Genomic DNA, 20,244 nt, shown 5'->3' with positions numbered 1-20,244 from the left:
TAGAAACAGTGTGTTTGTCTTGAGGTGCATAACTGATGGCATACGAATACTCTGACTTTATCCATTATTTGAGGATGAGAGCACTTAATGGGTTCCAAGGGACTTTACACATAATTTCAAACCTTTTCTAAACTTTTCCTCACTTAGATGCTTAATGTCAAATACTTAACATATAAATACATTTGAATATTCAACATGGCCCGAGCTGCCAGTCACATATGCGTGAGGTGTGCTTGCTTGTGCGACTGAATAGTGTGTGTTTCTCGTCTCGATGAAGGCTGTAGCCAAAAGGTTGTGTGTAAATGTCTTGACTGTGCCTGTCTGCAACTTAGTGCGTCATCTCTACGGTACGTAGCAACCTACATTTTTCTACATTGTCATATTCCCACCTGGAGTTTCCATTGCACAAAACAGTAACTCATTTGTAAAGTAATCAGATGTTTGAAGCTGTTTTATACATGGAACTTCACTTGTTTAAAGAACTGGTGTTTACAGGTAAAATACTAATGTAAATGTAAATGAGACTTGCTCTGTTATACAGTGACATTGGCATAACATACACTACGTGATCAACAGTATCTGGACACCTCCAAAAACGTGGGTTTTTCATATTGGATGCATTCTGCTGCCATCTACTGCAAGGTACTCCATATCAGTGACCTCAGTAGTCATTAGACATCTTGAGAGAGCAGAATGGGGCACTCCGCGGAACTCATGGACTTCGAATGTGGTCAGGTGATTGGGTGTCCCTTGTGCCATACGTCTGTACGAGAGATTTCCACACTCCTAAGCATCCCTACGTCCACTGTTTCCAATATGATAGCAAGGTGGAAACATGAAGGGACACGTACTGCACAAAAGTGTATAGGCCGACCTCTCTGTTGACTAACAGAGACTGCCTCGTAACGAGTAATAGGCAAACATCTATCCAAACCATCACACAGGAATTCCAAACTGCATCAGGATCCACTGCAAGTACATCTACATCTACATGGATACTCTGCAAATCACTTTCAAGTGCCTGGCAGAGGGTTCATCAAACCACCTTCACAATTCTCTATTATTCCAACCTCGTATAACGCGCGGAAAGAATGAACACCTATATCTTTCCATATGAGCTCTGATTTCCCTTATTTTATCATGGTGATCATTCCTCCCTATGTAGGCCAGTGTCAACAAGATATTTTTGCATTCAGAGGAGAAAGCTGGTGATTGGAATTTCGTGAGAAGATTCCATCACAACGAAAAATGCCTTTCTTTCAGTGATTTCCAGCCCAAATCCTGTATCATTTCTGTGACACTCTCTCCCATATTTCGCGATAATATAAAACGTGCTGCCTTTCTTTGAACTTTTTCGGTGTAACTCCATCAGTCCTATCTGGTAAGGGTCCCACACTGTGCAGCAGTATTCTAAAAGAGGACGGACAAGTGTAGTGTAGGCAGTCTCCTTAGCAGGTCTGTTACATTTCCTAAGTGTCCTGCCAATAAAACGCAGCCTTCCCCACAACATTTTCTGCGTGTTCCTTCCAATTTAAGTTATTCATAATTCTAATACCTAGGTATTTAGTTGAATTTACGGCTTTTAGATTAGACTGATTTATCGTGTAACCGAAGTTTAACGAGTTCCTTTTACCACTCATGTGGATGACCTCTCACTTTTTGTTATTTAGGGTCAACTGCCATTTTTCGCACCATTCAGATATATTTTCTAAATCGTTTTGCAGTTTGTTTTGATCTTCTGATGACTATTAGTTGATAAACGACAGCGTCATCTGCAAACAACCGAAGACGGCTTCTCAGATTGTCTCCAAAATCGTTTATATAGATAAGAAACAGCAAAGGGCCTATAACACTACCTTGGGGAACACCAGATATCACTTCCGTTTTGCTCAATGACTTTCCATCAATTACTATGAACTGTGACCCTTCTGACAGGAAATCACAAATCCAGTCACATAACTGAGATGATATTCCATAAGCACGCAATTTCACTATGAGCCGCTTGTGTGGTAACAGTGTCGAAAGCCTTCCGGAAATCCAGAAATATGGAATCGATCTGAAATCCCTTGTCAATAGCACTCAACACTTCATGTGAATAAAGAGCTAGTTGTGTTTCACAGGAACAATGTTTTCTAAACCCATGTTGACTGTGTGTCAATAGACCGTTTTCTTCGAGGTAATTCATAATGTTCGAACACAATATATGTTCTAATATCCTGCTGCATATCAATGTTAACAGTATGGGCCTGTAATTTAGTGGATTACTCCTACTACCTTTCCTGAATATTGGTGTTACCTGTGCAACTTTCCAGTCTTTGGGTACAGATCTTTTGTCGAGCGAACGGTTGTATATGATTGTTACGTATGGAGCTAATGCATCAGCATACTCCAAAAGGAACCTAACCGGTATACAGTCTGGACCAGGAGACATGCTTTTATTAAGTGATTTAAGTTGCTTCACTACTCCGAAGATATTTACTTCTACGTTACTCATGTTGGCATCTGTTCTCGATTCGAATTCTGGAATATTTACTTCGTCTTCATTTGTGAAGGCATTTCGGAAGGCTTAGTATCTCTGCTTTGGCAGCACTGTCGATAGTGCCTTCATTGCTATCACACAGAGAAGGCATTGCTTGTTTCTTGCCACTAACATACTTCACATATGACCAGAATCTCTTTGGATTTTCTGCCAGGTTTAGAGACAAAGTTTTATTGTGGAAACTGTTATAGGCATCTCACATTCAAGTCCGTGCTAAATTTCGAGCTTCTGTAAAAGATTGCCAATCTTGGGGATTTTGCGTCTGTTTAAATTTGGCATGTTTGTTTCGTGGTTTCTGCAACAGTGTTCTAATCCGTTTTGTGTACCAAGGAGGATCAGCTCCGTAGTTTGTTAATTTATTTGGTATAAATCTCTCAATTGCTGCCAATACTATTTCTTTGAATTTAAGCCACATCTGGTCTACACTTATATTATTAATTTGGAATGAGTGGAGATTGTCTCTTAGGAAGGTGTCAAGCAAATTTTTATCTGCTGTTTTGACTAGGTATATTTTTCGCTTTTTTTTTTTTTTTTGAGGATTTGGGGATTACAATATACAATCTCACTATGACAACCCGGTGTTCATTAATACCTGAATCGGCTTTGATGCTCGTTATTAACTCGGGATTATTTGTTGCTAAGAGGTCAAGTGTGTTATCACAACCGTTTACTATTCGCGTGGGCTCATGAACTAACTGCTCGACATAATTTTCAGAGAATGCGTTTAGCACAATTTCGGATGATATTTTATGTGTACCTCCAGAATTAAACATGTATTTTTGCCAACATATCGAGGATAAATTAAAGTCACCACCAACTATTATCGTATGAGTCGGGTATGTGTTTGAAATCAAACTCAAGTTTTCTTTGAACCTTCCAGCAACTGTATCATCTGAATTGGGAGGCCAGTAAAAGGATCCAATTATTATTTTATTCCAGTTGCCAACAATGACCTCTGCCCATAGTAACTATGAAAGTTATGTGGAAGGTGAGAAAACTTTGATTTCATGGTCGAGCAGCTGATCATAAGCCACACATCATGCCAGTAAATGCCAAATGACGCCTCGCTTGGTGTACGGCACATAAACATTGGATGATTGAATAGTGGAAAAATGTTGTGTGGAGTGACGAATCATGGTACACAATGTGGCGATCTGATGGCAGGGTGTGGGTATGGTGAATGCCCCGTAAACGTCATCTGCCAGCGTGTGTAGTGCCAACAGTAAAATTCAGAGGCAGTTGGTGTTATGGTGTGGTCGTCTTTTTCATGGAGGGGGCTTGCACCCCCTTGTTGTTTTGTGTGGCACTATCACAGCACAGGCCTACATTGATGTTTTAAGCACCTTCTTGCTTCCCACTGTTGAAGAGCAGTTCAGGGATGGCGATTGTATCTTTCAACACGATCAAGCACTTGTTCATAATGCACGGCCTGTGGTGGAGTGGTTACACGACAATAACATCCCTGTAATGGACTGACCCGTACAGAGTCCTGACCTGAGTCCTACAGAACACCTTTGGGATGTTTTGGAATGCCGACTTCGTGCCAGGCCCCACCAACTGACATCTATACCTCTCCTCGGAGCAGCACTCCATGAAGAATGGGCTGCCATTCCCCAAGAAACCTTCCAGCACGTGACTGACCTTATGCCTGCGAGAATGGAAGCTGTCATCAAGGCTAAAGGTGGGCCAACATCATACTAAATTCCAGCATTACCGATGGAGGGTGCCAAGAACTTTTAAGTAATTTTCAGCCAGGTGTCTGGATACTTTTGATCACATAGTGTATCTACATGTCACATGTTAATACAGGTAACCAGTCACAGGTGTGCCAGAAAAATTCCACGCAGATATGGAGATGAGAATTATCAGAAAAAGGGAAACATTTGAGGAAGATGCCTCAGTTTTAAACTAGTACATGCAGCTGTATTTAGGATGGTTATGTAAACAAAATCACACACGTGTCACCAAATGATGCACCATCATACTGATGTTCAGAAAAATGCAATGAAAGATATGCTATTATGGAGTCAAAAGGACTCATTACAACAAGTGTGGCTGCCCATGAAAGCTCACTTTCTGCTGTGTAAGCAAATAAAATTACTTTACTCTGATCAGTTTACCACCTGAAGATGAAGAGTAACCATCAAAATACTTTGTACTTATCAAGTAAAATGACTGATGCAGAAATATCTCTACTTTCTAATTTGACTTTACAGCAGCTACGTCAAAATAGTTCATTTTGGATGAGAATGTGTAAAAATTGGTGAATAATTTCAAATAATATATTTAATAATCTAAATTCTGAAATTGTGCAATACAGGAACAAAAAAGCACTGGCTCACGTAATATGTAAGGAGCCACTTACACCTTGTCAACAGGTTTTTTATAGAAGAAAAATGTTAGTTTTGAAGCTCTTTATAAGATGTATAAAACTGAAAAACTCGACACCAGGGTGACTACTCACACTTGGGGCTTCCAGATGTGAGGAGGGAGATGGTGTCAAGAAGCTCCTGATGCTGAGGAGGGGAGGGGGGGGGGTTAGAAATACAGTAACAACTTTCTTTCTTTCCTCACAGCTGATATATACTACTCGTAAACAACAGTTTAAACACAGGTTTTAAACATAGATATTTTATAGGCAATAATATTCATGTAATTACCACACTTCGTAATATTAAGTATCTTAAAATCCGTGATTTATAACTTATAAAACTAAGTCAGTGCTCAGTTAGAAACACAGAATTACATGAGGTTTTATGAAGTTCCTGAAATTCCCCGGGATTTTCCAGATTTTTCTACTTAGAATGTAATTTCCTGAGTATTCCCTGTTTTCCAGAAGACCACCACCCTGAACACTGTCAAGATGAACTGTTTGAATAGGATAATGAATTCTGGGCAAGCAGTCTAACAACAATACCAACGGCAATAATGTGGGTGAAACAGTTAAATGTCAAATGGACAACGTGAAGCTCCTGCTGCAGACAAGGAAACCCTGCTAATATCTGGTGAGCAAAATTCGAGAATCAAACAGGAGAGGTGGGTGGGCGTATATGACACTGGTAAATTTTGGACATTCTCCCAGACACAAGAAGTGTGGTGATTTGGGGAATACAGAGGTAAATTAAAAACTACTTACCTGAGATATAAATTTAAATGCTTAACTTTAATGCAGATTACAAGAAAAATTACCATTTGATTTTAATTTAGTTTTACCTCTTGAAGGGTGTGTATGTGTGGCAAACACCCCCCCCCCCCCCCCTGGTCCCTACATTCAATGGTAGTTCATAGAAGCCTTATACACATTACCAAAGTGTATTTCTGCAAATAGAGAAGAGTCAAACAATGGAAAGTCCAGAATGCAATGAAAAAAATGCTGTTCAGAAACAGATCTCTTGTGCCTCCTCTTTCCAGTCCGCCACAAAGGAGCACTCCTCTCCTGGCTCAGTACCACCCAGGACTGGAGCAACTGAATGCCACTCTCTGCTGGTGTTTCAACTACCTGTTGTTGTGCCCTGAAATGAGAAATATGCTCCCCACTACCCTCTCCACCTCTCCCACAGTGGTATATCTGCTGTCCACCAAATCTATGCAACATCCTAGTCCCTCCCAACTCTACCCCTGCTCCCAACCTTTTGCCTCAGTCTTTTTTTCCTGCAACAGACATAGATGCAAAAGCTGTCCCATACATCCTCCCAATGCCACCTACTCCAGTCATGTCCCAGACATCTCCTACTCCATCAAAGGTGGGCTACCTGCGAAAGCAAATATGTGATCTACAAAGTAAGCTGCAACCACTGTACCACTTTCTACATGGGCCTGACAACAAACACACTTTCTGTGCGCATGAATGGCTACTTCCAAACTGAGGTCAAGAGAGAGCTGGAGCATCCAGTTGCTGAACACGCTGCCTATCATGATGTGCTTCACTTCAACGATTACTTCACAGACTGCATCATCTGGATTCTACCTACCAGCATCAGCTTTTCTCAACTGTAGGGAACTCTCCCTACAACATATAGTTTGCTCCCATAATTCCCCTGGCCTCAACCTTTGCTACTCCCATAAGTAGTCTTCTCATTGTGCCTGTCCGACACAACATCTCTTGTTGTAACAATAAAGGTATTTGACAACATTATTTAATTAGATAGATAAAAAATCTACTCAAGTGGCAGCAGAACACAAAAATAAAGATACTGTTGTAATTGGCAAGCTTTTGGAAGTTTGTTTTAGGGTCTCATTCTTAGACATACTGTGCAGTCTTGCAAAGGCAGTTTGAAACACATGCTTGTATCTGGAAACTTCAAGTTATGAGCTATGCCCAGGAAGCACAGTGTAAGGTAATTGATTTTTCTGTTGTGGTTGACTAAAATGAACATTTCAGAGATCCTATTCTTACATAAACTGATAATCCGAGAAAGAACGTCAACATTTCTCCACTACCTTCACATGCCACAAAAAATCCTTACTAGAACAATAACTGGTATTTTCAAGAAAATAAGGCATAGTTACATTTTACTTCTAATTTAAGTTTTCATAATACTGATGGATTAAAATAATTACTTTTTTACATACTTATTGTTGATATTTTGTGACGTACATTTATTGCAACAATACAATTTATTAGCAAAAATGTAAAATAGTAATGTTTATATACACCAAGGAAATCTGTTTAAATATGTTTCTCTTATATAAGTTATCATTCATACTAGTACAAAATACTTCTGAGCAGTTATTATATTTAGTGACAGTCAGCAGTTCATACTCCTCATAAATGCAGAGGCCATGAGAATAACACTGTACAAATACTGTAAATGACACACGGTTCCATGAAGGACAGATCACAGTTCCTCTTAAAGGTACACAAAAAACAAACCAATAAATAAACTGGACAGTCAATAAATTTATGAAGACAACAAAGACTGAGAAAATGTCACATACTGTTCTATTTTTCCAGTGTGATTGATGAAATGATCACATTACACAAAGTGTGAGAGATGAAAAGTGTTCATGATTACAGAAGAAGACATGTGCCTATATCTTTGACTGACCCATGAATTCAACATTTAGTGTTTTCCTCAGATGTTCAAAACAAAAGGTTTGTCTGATACATTAAGTGATAAAACTTTCTACTCATACAACTCATATTTCACTCCCAATATTTTCCTCAGTTCATCTTCCAATTCTGCCAACAGTATGCTCTCATCGTGTGTTATTTTAGGACTCTCCAACAGTCCTGTAACATATCAAATGACATGGTTATTATTTCTACATGTACAACAAGTTGTTTGATAATGCATAAACTGCATTCAAAATATAAGAAGCGTTATGGCGTTCAGTATCAAATCCAAAATGTTAAGAACAAAGCCTCTGTTCCAAATTGCAGCATCTTAACTGTTGCTCCAACTACTTAAAACACAGGTAAAAGGATGAATATTTGTGCAGAAAGTCATCTCAGTTTCACTCACAATTCAGACAAATAATGAAAGTACAAGAAATGCAACATTATACAGAGACAATCCTCTTAAATATTTAAAAAGTAATCTCCATTTGCCTTGCAATATCTCTACGAACCCAACAATTTATATAAAAGTTACAGAGGATTTTATTACAGGAAAGCACAATGTCAGAATCATTTCAATATTGGAACTTGTGCAACAGAAATAAAATACAGCAAGAAAGAGACAGCAACAACACTCCATGCCCTGAGTTGAAATTTAACAGCTAGAGTCAATAATTTTGAAGCATTTACAGTTATTAACACCAATACCGAGCGTGTAAAAGACACATCAAAGCAAAATTTACATATATTATAAAATAAAAACACAAAAAAGGAATAAGATGAAACAAAAAGTGCAGAAGAAAGATGGTGAAAACAAAAAAGGGCAGAAGAAAGATGACTTAAAATTGGAAAAAAAAACTGCATTAAATGAAGGCTTTAAAAGTAAATGAACATTGATTAACAACACAAAGAAAGCAAGAAGTGGAAAGCAGGAGGCAATGAGAACACTACATAATGTGAGGTTTGGTACTACGAAAATAAGATGAGGGACATGTGAATCAGTGAAGAACAATGGAAGGAAAGCTTGATGTCAGTACAATAGAATTTGTTGCAATCTGTTGCATTAATGATATAAAAATGATATAAAAACAGACACACTGCAATCTATATGGATCTGAAACAGCTACAGCAATATTGTTCTGCCACCAGGCATTTCCCACAAACATGCAGACCGATAGTGTCTTTATGTATCTGCTTTTGTTTTAACTCACTGAACAGATTCCTCTACAACTGCCATTAGAATTTTAATGTTATATAAGCATACAATCAAATAGAAGTGTTGATTAATAATTTGCCCCTTTCATTATTACTTTACTGTCAAACTGAACATTATCAGGAATAATGATTCTTTAAGTATGTCTCTCCCTGTCTTTTTGCAGGCAAAGGTCCCAGGTTTGAATCCCAGTCTGACAGACAGTTTTAATCAGTGTAAAGATGGCTGATAGCTGGGAGAGAGAGGCAGCAGGTGCACAAGATAGGAATCTGACATCTATGAGTTCATTCTGGTCACAGATGGGAAAATGGTATGCAACATATGGTGGTATGGATAGGTGGCTTGGCAGGGAGGGATAGAATAGAGGAAAGAGGTAGGCTGTGAGGAAGAAGATGTGGATGCAGTATGAGTTAACTTATAGATATGGGGCAGGGGAGGTGCTGCATGTGAGGGCAGCAGGGGGTCAGGACAACTACAAGACCAAAGAATGTTTTGAAGAGAAAACTCCCAGCCACATAATTCAGAGAAGCTGGTATTGCAAGGAATGGTCTGGATGACACATGCTATGAAATGGGCTTTGAAATTGAGCATGTTGTGCTCAGCAGCATGTTAAATCCCTGGATTGTCAACTCTGGTTGACGGTGGTCATACATTCAATTGGACAACTAGCTGGTAGTCATGCCCACATAAAATGCTGTCCAGAAATTACAGCAAAACAGATACATGACATGAATGCTTCCACAAGCGGCCCTGTCTCTTGACAGAATAGGATAAGCCTGAGATGGGACCGGTGTGCGTGTATTGGACAAGTTTTACATATTGGTCTTCCAAAGTTGTATGGCCCATGTAGCAAGGGGTGGGAGCAAGTATGTGTAAGGACGGCCTAGGATGTTATGTAGATTGAGTGGGGTGTGGAATACCACTCTGGGAGGAGTGGGGAGGATTGTAAGTGAGTGTTTCTCATTTCTGAGCACAATGATAAGTAGTTGAGCTGTGTGAAGGATATTGTTCAGTTGTTCCTGTCCGTGATGATACTGGGAGATGATCTAGTACTTCTTTGCAGCTTGCTCCTGGGGTTGTTTGGAGTGGGAAGGCGGGGGGGGGGGGGGGTGGTGCCTGTCAGTGAAAGCCTTACTAAGACCTTCCTCATCATGGACAATGGATTGCTTGGCACTGCAGATGTGCCATCTGTGTGTGTGGCCAAACTATAGGCAATGATATTTTGGTGTGGAAGGGATAGCATCTGTCAAAATTCAGATATTGTTGATAGTTAATAGGCTTGATATGGACAATGGTTTGGATGGAGATATCTGAGTGATGGAGGTCAACATCCAGGAATGAGAGATACTGGCCTGGTGAAGTGGATGGGAGAGGTGTTGAGGCTGTGGAGGAATGACGATAGAACATCTTGGCCCTGAGTCCAGATCATGAATGAACTTGACTGGAAATATTTTCTGTAGGTGGCCCATAGGCAGGTTGGCATAGGAGGATGCCAAGCAGGTGTGCATGAGCATGCTGTATATTTGTTTGTTATTTTCTCCTCAAAGGAGAAGTTGTTACATGTGAGGATTAATTAGTTAGGTGTGTAAAGAATGAGGTGATTGGTTTGAGGTTGTAATAACACTGAGGGGAGGTAGTGTTCAAAATGCAAGGCCATCCACATGGAGGAGGTTGATGATGTATACAGAGATGGTGTTAACAGTGACAAGTACTGTTTTAGATATCAAAAATGAGATGGGGAAGTTGAGAGTTGGCGAAGGAAGTGTGGCATGCGTTTGATATTGGAATCTAGGCTGTGGGCAATGGGTTGGAGGTATTGGTTAACAAGAGCCCAGATCCTTTTGGGCTGAGCATTGAAAATAACCAGCTACAATGGAGTATCCAGAACTGTTATATTTATGGTGAAGTTCTGTCTTGCCTGTGTGTCTAGTGAAGGCTTAGTGTCTCCACCATCTGGTGATCTGTTGCCTTTATTCCTCAATTATTTATAGTCCACCAAGGATTTTCCATTCCTATATGTTCGTAAATGAGTACTTTCAGATATGCTCGAGCGTGTCATGCTAATTGTAACTTACTAAAATCAACTGACAAGTGGCAAAAACTGTTCACATATAGAGACTTCAATCTTGTTTATCTCACCTAGCCATCCTCATTTGGGTCTTCCCAAACCAGTCCAAGCAAATGACTGTACTTACTAACCTGCTATGGTCAACAGCTTCCACTTTCCTTACCTATTATAAAGATATGCAAAATGAAGCAAATTATTACACTATACTATTGATGGCAGTGTTGTAGCTGTTAATTTTGTCTTGGAATTTCATAGTTCATTGTGTTACTATCTTTATCTACATACAAACTATTATGAAGTGCTTGGCAAAGGATGCTTCCCATTGTACATGTTGTCAGGGATTTCCATTTCTGTTCACATAAGGAGCACAGGAAGAAAGAGTGTTTAAATGCTTCTGTGTATGGTGAAACTATAATTGTGATATCTTCTTTCAAAAAAGTTATGTTGTTTCTGTGACCTTATGTAATTGACACTGACTAAAAATGAACTACTTCTATCTCATACGATCATATCACTCCTTTCAAACCTCTGTCATATCCACTTCCATTAAACAAAGGAATGTAATTAAGTTTGTAAATACATGTTTATAAAACTGATGAGACTCTAGCAAGAACAAAGGATGTATTTTGTCTACAGTCCACTTATACATGGACAAGAAGCTGAGAACTAAGATGCAGAGTGTCACCCATGCCATAAGCAAGCCACAGGGCATGTTAACAAATGAATTCTAGACTCAAAAAAGAAGAGGGGGAGGGAAGAATTTCGCTAAGCATGAATCTGAGCTCTACCTGACCAAGACGGGCAGATATGCAAGTGTAGTGCACAGAACTAATATGGGCAACCTGCCACTAATATCGGGAAAGAATGGAGACAACTGTGAGATGATGATGATGATGAGAGAAAACTGCAAATGAGAACTGGACTATGAAATTATAAGAACAGATTAACTCTTTCGTTGCTGTAGATGTGTATGCATGTCCTGTTCCAATGTTCCCAGGTGCTGTGGACATGGATAAGCACGCAGCTAGGGTTTTCCTACTGTGCTATTGACATCTGTGTGCGTACTGAGCTGGCAAACTCTCATTGCTGCGGACAAGTTACTTCCGTATCTCAGTAAACAAAATAAGTTCTGAGTATTGACCATACAAAATGTGTCTCTCTTTGTGCACTATAATTTTCAAAAAAACCTAGTTTCTATATCTTGAACTATTTATGAAATATGACTATTGTTGTGACCAATATTGTTAAAAGGATGGCTCCTACTCACCTTATAGTGGGGATGTTGACTTGCAGATAGGCATAACAAAAAGACTGTCAAAGTAAACTTTTGGCCAACAAGGCCTTCATCAAAAATAGATAAAACACACACACACACACACACACACACACACACACACACACACACACACACACACACACACAAAACCACAGTCTCTGGCTGCTGTTATAACCACTTTATTAAAGATTTGCAGAGACAGAAATGGGTGTGTCATGCGCAACAGTTTGTTGGGTCTGAAAATCAATAATTTGAGAACAAAATGAGATATGATTCTGCTCCCAATATTAAATAAAATTTCAGTATCTTATCTACATTTTGTATACTGCAATGTATGAGCTAAAATCAGCCATACACAGTTTATGCACTGCATACTTACCTCTGCAAACTATTTAAAATTTCATGCAATATTTTACTTCATTTGATGCAGCAGAGTAACCATGACATATAATGAAAAGAAATTTAGTTATTTATTGAGTGAAGATATCAGACACTAAGATGTGCAAAAATCAAATTTTTTCAGTGAATAACTTTTTTCAAATCTGATGATAAGTATCTCAGAGTGGCTGGAATGCCATTTGGTGAGCAGTGCATACTGGGAGTGCTTATTAAATCATTGGGAGATGATAGACATTAAAAAATCTAAAATTCATACATGAGAAAGATAAAATTTCACTTGCTCACTCAATTGTATGCACATTCCTCAAAACATCCATTCACAGTCACATGGGAAGATAAAAAATCTAAAATTATTAATACAGTCTTGCTTAAAATATTCAGTTCAGGACAATAAAACTAATGATAAAAAGCTAATTCAATAGCTTGTGGCTAACTCATCATTTACCAAATAAATGTGTATGTTAGCCATCCTAAAGTACACTAAAATCTCAACCCTGACAGTACAGGGAGAAGCAGTGAAAGGAGAGAAGGTAACCAAACACTGTACAGTCGGGGCACTGAACAGTTGATATACACATAACAAGACTGAAATTGATGCTAAGGTTTCAGACAATTTTCCTCAGAGCTAACAGATCAACAAAAACAAACGCACACACAAATGGGATAGTGTGTGATTCAAATGGCTCTGAGCACTATGGGACTTAACATCTTAGGTCATCAGTCCCCTAGAACTTAGAACTACTTAAACCTAACTAACCTAAGGACATCACACACATCCATGCCCGGGGCAGGATTCGAACCTGCGACCGTAGCAGTCCCGCGGTTCCGAACTGCAGCGCCTAGAACCGCTAGACCACCGCGGCCGGCGGATAGTGTGTGATTTTTTTGACAATGGTGCAGTTGTTAGATTTAATGAGATAAACTATACCTCAGGCGAGTTACTGTGGTTTTCTATTTAGAATCCTACATTACAATGCTCAAAACCTTGTTCATCCCAGAACTTTGATGACACAGGTGTGCAACGAGGAAAGTATGGTTTCAACAGATTGGTACAACTGCATACACAGCTTATAATTCAATGGCTGTCTTGGACTACAATCATAGCATATGCACTCGCTTGTCTCCTAGGTACCTTGTGACTTGCTAAGTGCTTGGATGCTCTGAGGCCACACCAGAGCATTGATGCCAGTCACTACAGGTGTGTTGCTCACTTGTACCACTGAAATGTATCTTCCAGTGTTGAGTCAGAAAATGCTTCTGGCAGAAAATATTTCTTTGAAATATGAATTGTTACGGAAACTATGAACTGTGTACATAGTATTAGTTGTGAGGGATGTGCCTGTGCTGAATTCATGTTTTACAAAGAACTATAGCAGTTCCCAGACAAACTTTTGCTTACTACAAATAACTGTAACATCATTGGACATCCCTCTCACAGCTATTACAGAAAAACTACAGAAACAAAATACTAATTATAGAGCTAGTATATCTCCTGAGGCACATCTAGTGGTAACATTAGGATCAAGAAACATATTTTCAGTACATTCATTTTACTTCTTACAGAAGTTGTTCAGATGAATGCATATTACAAAATGAGTTAGTAAGAAGAAACTTTCTAAAACTTTATTTACATTTCCAAGAAATTGAAGACAGGATAAAGAAATCTGGCATGATGATGCACTTGTTTGGGAAATAATGAGACTACAACAACAATGTATACATGAGTATCCAAAGATGGCTGGTAACTGCCATCTTGAACCAACCGAAGTTCTGCAACAATTAAATTTTGAATTGTACTTGGCACTTTAAGTTTTTGCGTATATATAAGGAGGAGTGTTAATTTTCAATTTTTTTTTTTTTCACTCAAGGTTCAACAACTGGTTGACTGAAAGTGGAGAGTATCACAAAAAGCTATTGACACTGATGGAAGTATTCCCATAATAATTACAAAAGCAGTGTGTTCTCCATAACTTTGTGATGGAAGATGGACAATCCTCCATAACTCAAGACGACAATGACACACATTTTTCGCTAAAATTCAGTTCAGAAGAACCCCAGTGAAGATATACAAAAAGTGCAGTAAATATGAGGAGTATCTTGGTTGATTAAGTCAACAGGGGTGGCTCGGTGCCCTGGCAAATGAACTGTCTGCCTCAAAACATTATTTAACATGATGGTCATTAGATGAATTCATTCAGCGTTGAATTTATTACAAAATTAAAAATACTGTAAATCACTATGATTACTATCTTAATTACAAATGTTAATTAATCTGTAGCTGCTTTCACAAATAAAAATAAAACCAAAACTTAACAGAGCTGCCTGTTTTCCTCTGCAACACCTTCCCACACTTTCTTTAAAACAATTATGTTTTTATGAAGATCATGCACTGGATCCCACAAACATTCCCTTTTGAAAACAGCCCATATTAATGCTTCGTTATCCATGGTAGAGATGAAGCAAGTGAAATTACATAGTCAGCAACATTTATAAGGTAGTATTCTCTCTTAAACCAACAGGCAACACACCAGGAAGAACAAACATGACCATTCATCTAGCGACATGTCAAGCAACTGACGTTGTCACCTAGCAATCAGTGCGGCCAGTCTCATAGGCTCACAGCTGTTTGTTTATAAAGATGAGTCGCCTGGTGAGACCTGAGGTAGCTAGGCACCAAGCCACGTGCATCCTGTGTGGCCGTAGCCATATGCGTGATCAGTTTCCCCAGGTCACCTTATCTCTAGATAAGGCAATCTTCATTCACCATCTTGCTGCTCATAATCACATTCACTAAGTTGCTGATATACCCCAATTTTGTATGGGTGTTAATGATCATTGTGCAGAATCCTTCACATTGTTGCCTTGTTAATCCCTAAACTCACAGCACACCCAAGATCTGACCATTTAGGGCTCTGTATTGCAGATGCCCTAACTTGCGTGATTTTTTTGGGCATACTGGCTGTGTTGACAGGATCTTGTGGTTTCCTGTTCATTATGGAGAGCTTTGAACACATATCAGAAAAGTGTTGCAACCTGGAACATATTGGCAGATTGGGCTATTAAAACAGAATGCACCTGCATCACAAAGTCGCTGTTTATTAAAAATCACTGGAGTATGAGCATACAATACTGCACATTCAATGACATCATGAGAACTAGACTTCCCACTCTAATGGACAAATTGAGGCCATTCCACAAGCTCTCTCAGGACAATACCTCGGACATACTATCCAATACAAAAACACACCGATACTGATGAAATGCATTCTGTGATGAACCTTGTAAATGTTACCTGAATCTCTGATTTGCAATGTCAGCTGGTATTGCTCTTTGACTTATGAGGCACAGTATTTCTGCACCTGTACAACCTCTGGACTATGTGTGTTGTTGGTTTGTGTAGGAACCATTTATTGGTGAAAGTATATTTTCATAACAAAACTCAGAATTATATATGCAGAATGAAGCAATGAACAAAAATTTGTACACAGGCTGTGATTCGAACCTCGGTCCCCTGCTCGTGAGGCAGATGTGCTAACTACTATGCCACCCTGACACAGTTGCTTTGCAGCTGTTCAAATTTGGGCAGAATGCCAAGTGGGTTCAGGCACGAATGGGAAATTGGACTGAGGAGGAAGGTGTGCTAGGGTAGTCTGTGCAGTTGTGCAATGTCACTGTGCTGGGGTGGCACAGTGATTAGTGCATATGCCTACAGAGCAAGGGATCCAGGTTTGTTCCTTGAACAAATTTCCATTTGTCACTTCAGTCTGCGTACATACATCACAGATGTCTGGGACTTGGAAAGGTCTCTGAAACCATATGGTTTATTTTGAGAACCACAGTCCTTTCTGCTGAAACACCTTGTAAGTAGCTTTATCTATTGATTAAAATTTATAAATCCATTGTCATATTATGAGTGGAAATTATACCTTATTTGTAGTACAATGAAGTTCAAAATGGACATCTGGTTACAGCCATCAAATGAAATTCCAAATCTGAGTAAATTTACTGATCTGGTATTGAACAAGTCATCAAACAATTTATTTTAAGATACTATGACTTACAGCTTTTAAGTACACTGTGTCACACGATTAAAGGGTCACTTTTTTGAACCCATAATTGTCTCTCATTGTGATGCAGATGTTTGAAATTTGGCTCAAAGGTGCCTACAGCCTTGCTCTGTGTGGTGCAAAAGCATGGCACCCTGTAACGTCAATTTTGGACTCAGCAACAGTTCAAACAGCATGGTGACAACACATGCGAAAAAAATGCCATAGCTTACAAGTTCCTGTGAGGTGTAAGGTGGTCTAATGATGTCACATTGGCTCCAAATTTCACCTCAGTTCTGTACAGTGTCACCATGGACATAACACACCCCTCTAATCTACACTTCACCCCTTCTTTTGATGCCCTTGTGACGGAGGGCAAAACGGTGATGCCCAGCATTGATTTCACACGGTTTTCTTATGGGTGGCCAAGGAAAACATTTTAGACAATCTTCCACTCACTCACAACCAACATGAAAAGGCCTCAGGAGGTGGCATAAAGGGCATCAATTAAACCACCACTTCCCATGGGGCATAGACTCCCACAGATTTTGCAGCAGGATGAGTAACAGGATGTTATTCTTGACAACATTTGACACTGCTGATACCCACAGAAAGATTCAACCCTTCTGTAAGGACATTGTGGGTCTCCGACCCCTTTAAAAGTGATCAGACCCCTTTGAAGTGTAATGTGGCCATAATTTTCACTCTGGTGTACAGTGTGGAACCAGTAGGGACTGTTCAAACCATTTGACAGAATCTGAATGTGATCCGAAGCAGCAAAAGGGTGTTTATCCTTCCTGTCGCATGATCATGAAAAAGGGGGGGGGGAGGGTGGCATTGCAACAATGACATGTGTATGAATAAAACAGCAAAGAGTCCCTCGAAGATCTCCCATTTTGGCAACACTCTCAGTGCTACCTGAGCACCTTCATTGAGCACTTCAAAGATGTACCTGTACACGTTCAGCTGAGAGGCACTCTGCTGCTGTTATAGTGCCTGAGGGCATACAACCCCTTCAACACCCTTAAGGTTTCACATGCTATCAGGGACAAAGATAGTAATAAATCAGAAATGAACAATTGCCTCCCAACAAAATCACTGGGAATCTGCTTTAATCACAATGGTGGCTTGTGCAATTATCGATCATGTTGCAGTAGCATTCAATGGAGTTTTCCAACTCATTGTCTTTGATTGAGGCCATCAGGCAACAGTTGACAATAAATGTCAGTAATTATGGTTACAGAAGTGGGAAACAGAATGTAGTGCACAATGCATTCTTTAGCCCCTTATACACATGAAAATACATTTCATGGATGGGTGAACATTTGTGTAAGAAGAGTTTACTTTTCTGTTAATACCAATGCAGTCCTTTCATGTTTCAATGACAATATGGAGGTGCCATATTTCAAAATCAGTAAAATATTTGGATAAGAATAGTCACTGGTGCTCCTGAGACAACAAGCAAACTGAGATGCACATATAGTCACTCGAAATTTTTGCTATTTTCACTTACATAGCACACACTGTAGTTCCAAGCTTTGCTTATTCCATTCAGATCTAGTACAATAGTTGATTGGTCACTATTCCTTACATATTTCAACTCTGGGGATGACCAAAGTGTATAATCATAGATCAGAATGTATTCTTAAACATCCTATGGGTGACCTTTCTGCATTGTGTTTAATCACTCACATAACAGCGGCCCTCTTTGACATGGCAATCTCACAGTAAACAGAACAATTGTTTGAAGACACTACCACAAGCCTCAAAAAGCAAATATAATGGAAGTGTTAGTTATTCTATACTCGATACAGCATAAAAAAAAAAACCTCTTTGAATGTAGAGCTTTAAAACACATTTACAAGTGCAACATACCAAATAAACAATGATAGCTGATAAATTGTCTTAGCAAAATATTGCCACACTAATGAACATACATGCTATAAACTTATGCACTTATCTAATAAATAATTTGTGGTACAGGTAAAGACCATGAACAGACATTTAAGTGGATGACATTAACAAAAAAATAACTACCACTCCATTTACAATGTCAGAAATTGGCTTCAAAAATCAAAAGGCAAGTACACCTAAAATGAGCCTTTTATATTCTAGTTGCACACACAACTTTGATAAAATGAAGCAGTTACCAACTTCAAAATCTCGTTTCTCAGAAGCTAAACACAGTTACATATATATTAGCCTGCTTATCTGTGGTTTCATAAAAAATGTCAAAACAATCATAAAACTTACGGAAACTTTCTTTCATGTGAAGTGCTTAAAATATATCATACCTTCTCTCAGGCATCGCCTAACTTCCATAGCCTCATAGCGCAGCCCTGCACTGTTTATGAAATTAAATGCCTTTGATGCTGTTGGAAGAATAAAATCAGATGTCTTGTCTGGTGCTGCCACTCTTGTAGGACACCAGAAATTTGGTATCTGTACAAATAACATCAAACAAATTAAGTAATCTGAGTTAAAGCATAGTGATGTAAACATTTTAACATAAGGGGTGCAGTGACAGTGTATTTCCTAAAAAGTCATACAAAGTCCAACTTACATGGTTGTTAAAAACTGTGGCTTACTAACAACATAAGAGTAGCCTGTGAGGCAATTCTACATATCATTAAAACACTCCATAAAATATTCACAGTCAAGGCATTGTCCTAGTTAACTATGACAGTGTTAAAATATTCAATTCACTGCCTAATAATATCAAAGACACAAGAAGTTATATTTCTTTCTCAGAATGGATGGAAGAGGTATGTGCCTGACACCCCATTTTTACTCTAGAGGCTTTTTTTTTTATTTTTGCAGTGACAAATAAAATCTTTTATGTGAAGCTCTCTCATTATACAGAGAACTGGAAATACCTTATAATAATTTCCTTATTGTATATAATTTTTAATCTATTATTGCATCATTTCTGTGAAAATATGCATTTAATCTAAGGTGGCAGAGCAAAGGAGTGTTTAACTTGGCACTCCTTTTTAATTTTATTACTACTAGTGCATAGTTATTGTTGAAACTTCCTGTCAGATTAAACCTGTGTGTTAACCAGGGAATGCTGCTTTTCTCAGGAAAGTGCTCTACCAACTGAGCTAGCCACGCATGACTCACAATCTGTCCTCAAAGCTTTACTTCTGCCAGTACTGTATCTCCTACCTTCCAAAGCTCAAAGAAGTTCACCTGAAAAACTTGAGGCACTAGTACTCCTTTAAGTTAATTCTGCAGTGTAGTGTGCCTGGATCTGAAACTTCCTGGCAGATTAAAACTGTGTTCCAGATTAGACTTGGACTTGAAACTGGGTCCTTGGTCTTTTGCAGGCAAGTGCTCTACTGACTCAGTTATTATCATTGTGTTCATTACTTCCTATACTCTATACATTGATATTTATATTCTATGTATTGTTCATTCCACACCCAAGCAACCAGCTCATACGTAATATGAATCTACCCAGCCAGTGGTTCTCCACCTTTCTGATACCATTACCCTTAAGTTCAATCAGATATTAGCAAGTCTCCCCAACCCCCTCCAATTCTCCCACCATTACATTAGTGCCTCACTAAAATTTAGAATGAAAACGAATTTTCTTTGAACACTTATTTTTAAAATGAAGAAACGGAAATGACGTTTAGGTT

At 38.9% G+C, this 20,244-nt stretch overlaps 1 protein-coding gene across 6 annotated transcripts in view; it reads right to left on the bottom strand.

Moving 5' to 3' along the window:
• Positions 1-7,153: 7,153 nt before the first annotated feature.
• Positions 7,154-20,244, bottom strand: part of LOC126198859 (trans-1,2-dihydrobenzene-1,2-diol dehydrogenase-like) — an 86,608-nt gene continuing 73,517 nt past the window's right edge. For 3 of the 6 annotated variants that reach the window (XM_049935450.1, XM_049935453.1, XM_049935452.1), the window contains exons 5-6: positions 18,895-19,042; positions 7,155-7,772 (exon numbers count right to left, since the gene is read on the bottom strand). In XM_049935450.1, coding sequence (XP_049791407.1) covers positions 7,666-7,772; positions 18,895-19,042 — 255 coding nt within the window. In that variant the 3' untranslated portion in view covers positions 7,155-7,665. Of the gene's footprint in view, positions 7,773-18,894; positions 19,043-20,244 lie in introns of all 6 variants that reach the window. The other 3 variants (XM_049935454.1, XM_049935448.1, XM_049935449.1) reach the window with 2 other exon arrangements.

The sequence above is a fragment of the Schistocerca nitens genome, chromosome 8 (genome assembly GCF_023898315.1).
Source record: "Schistocerca nitens isolate TAMUIC-IGC-003100 chromosome 8, iqSchNite1.1, whole genome shotgun sequence".
NCBI classification, from domain to species: Eukaryota; Metazoa; Arthropoda; class Insecta; order Orthoptera; family Acrididae; genus Schistocerca; species Schistocerca nitens.
The sequence above is the reverse complement of the archived record's forward strand: the minus strand, read 5'-3'. Positions and strand labels throughout refer to the sequence as shown.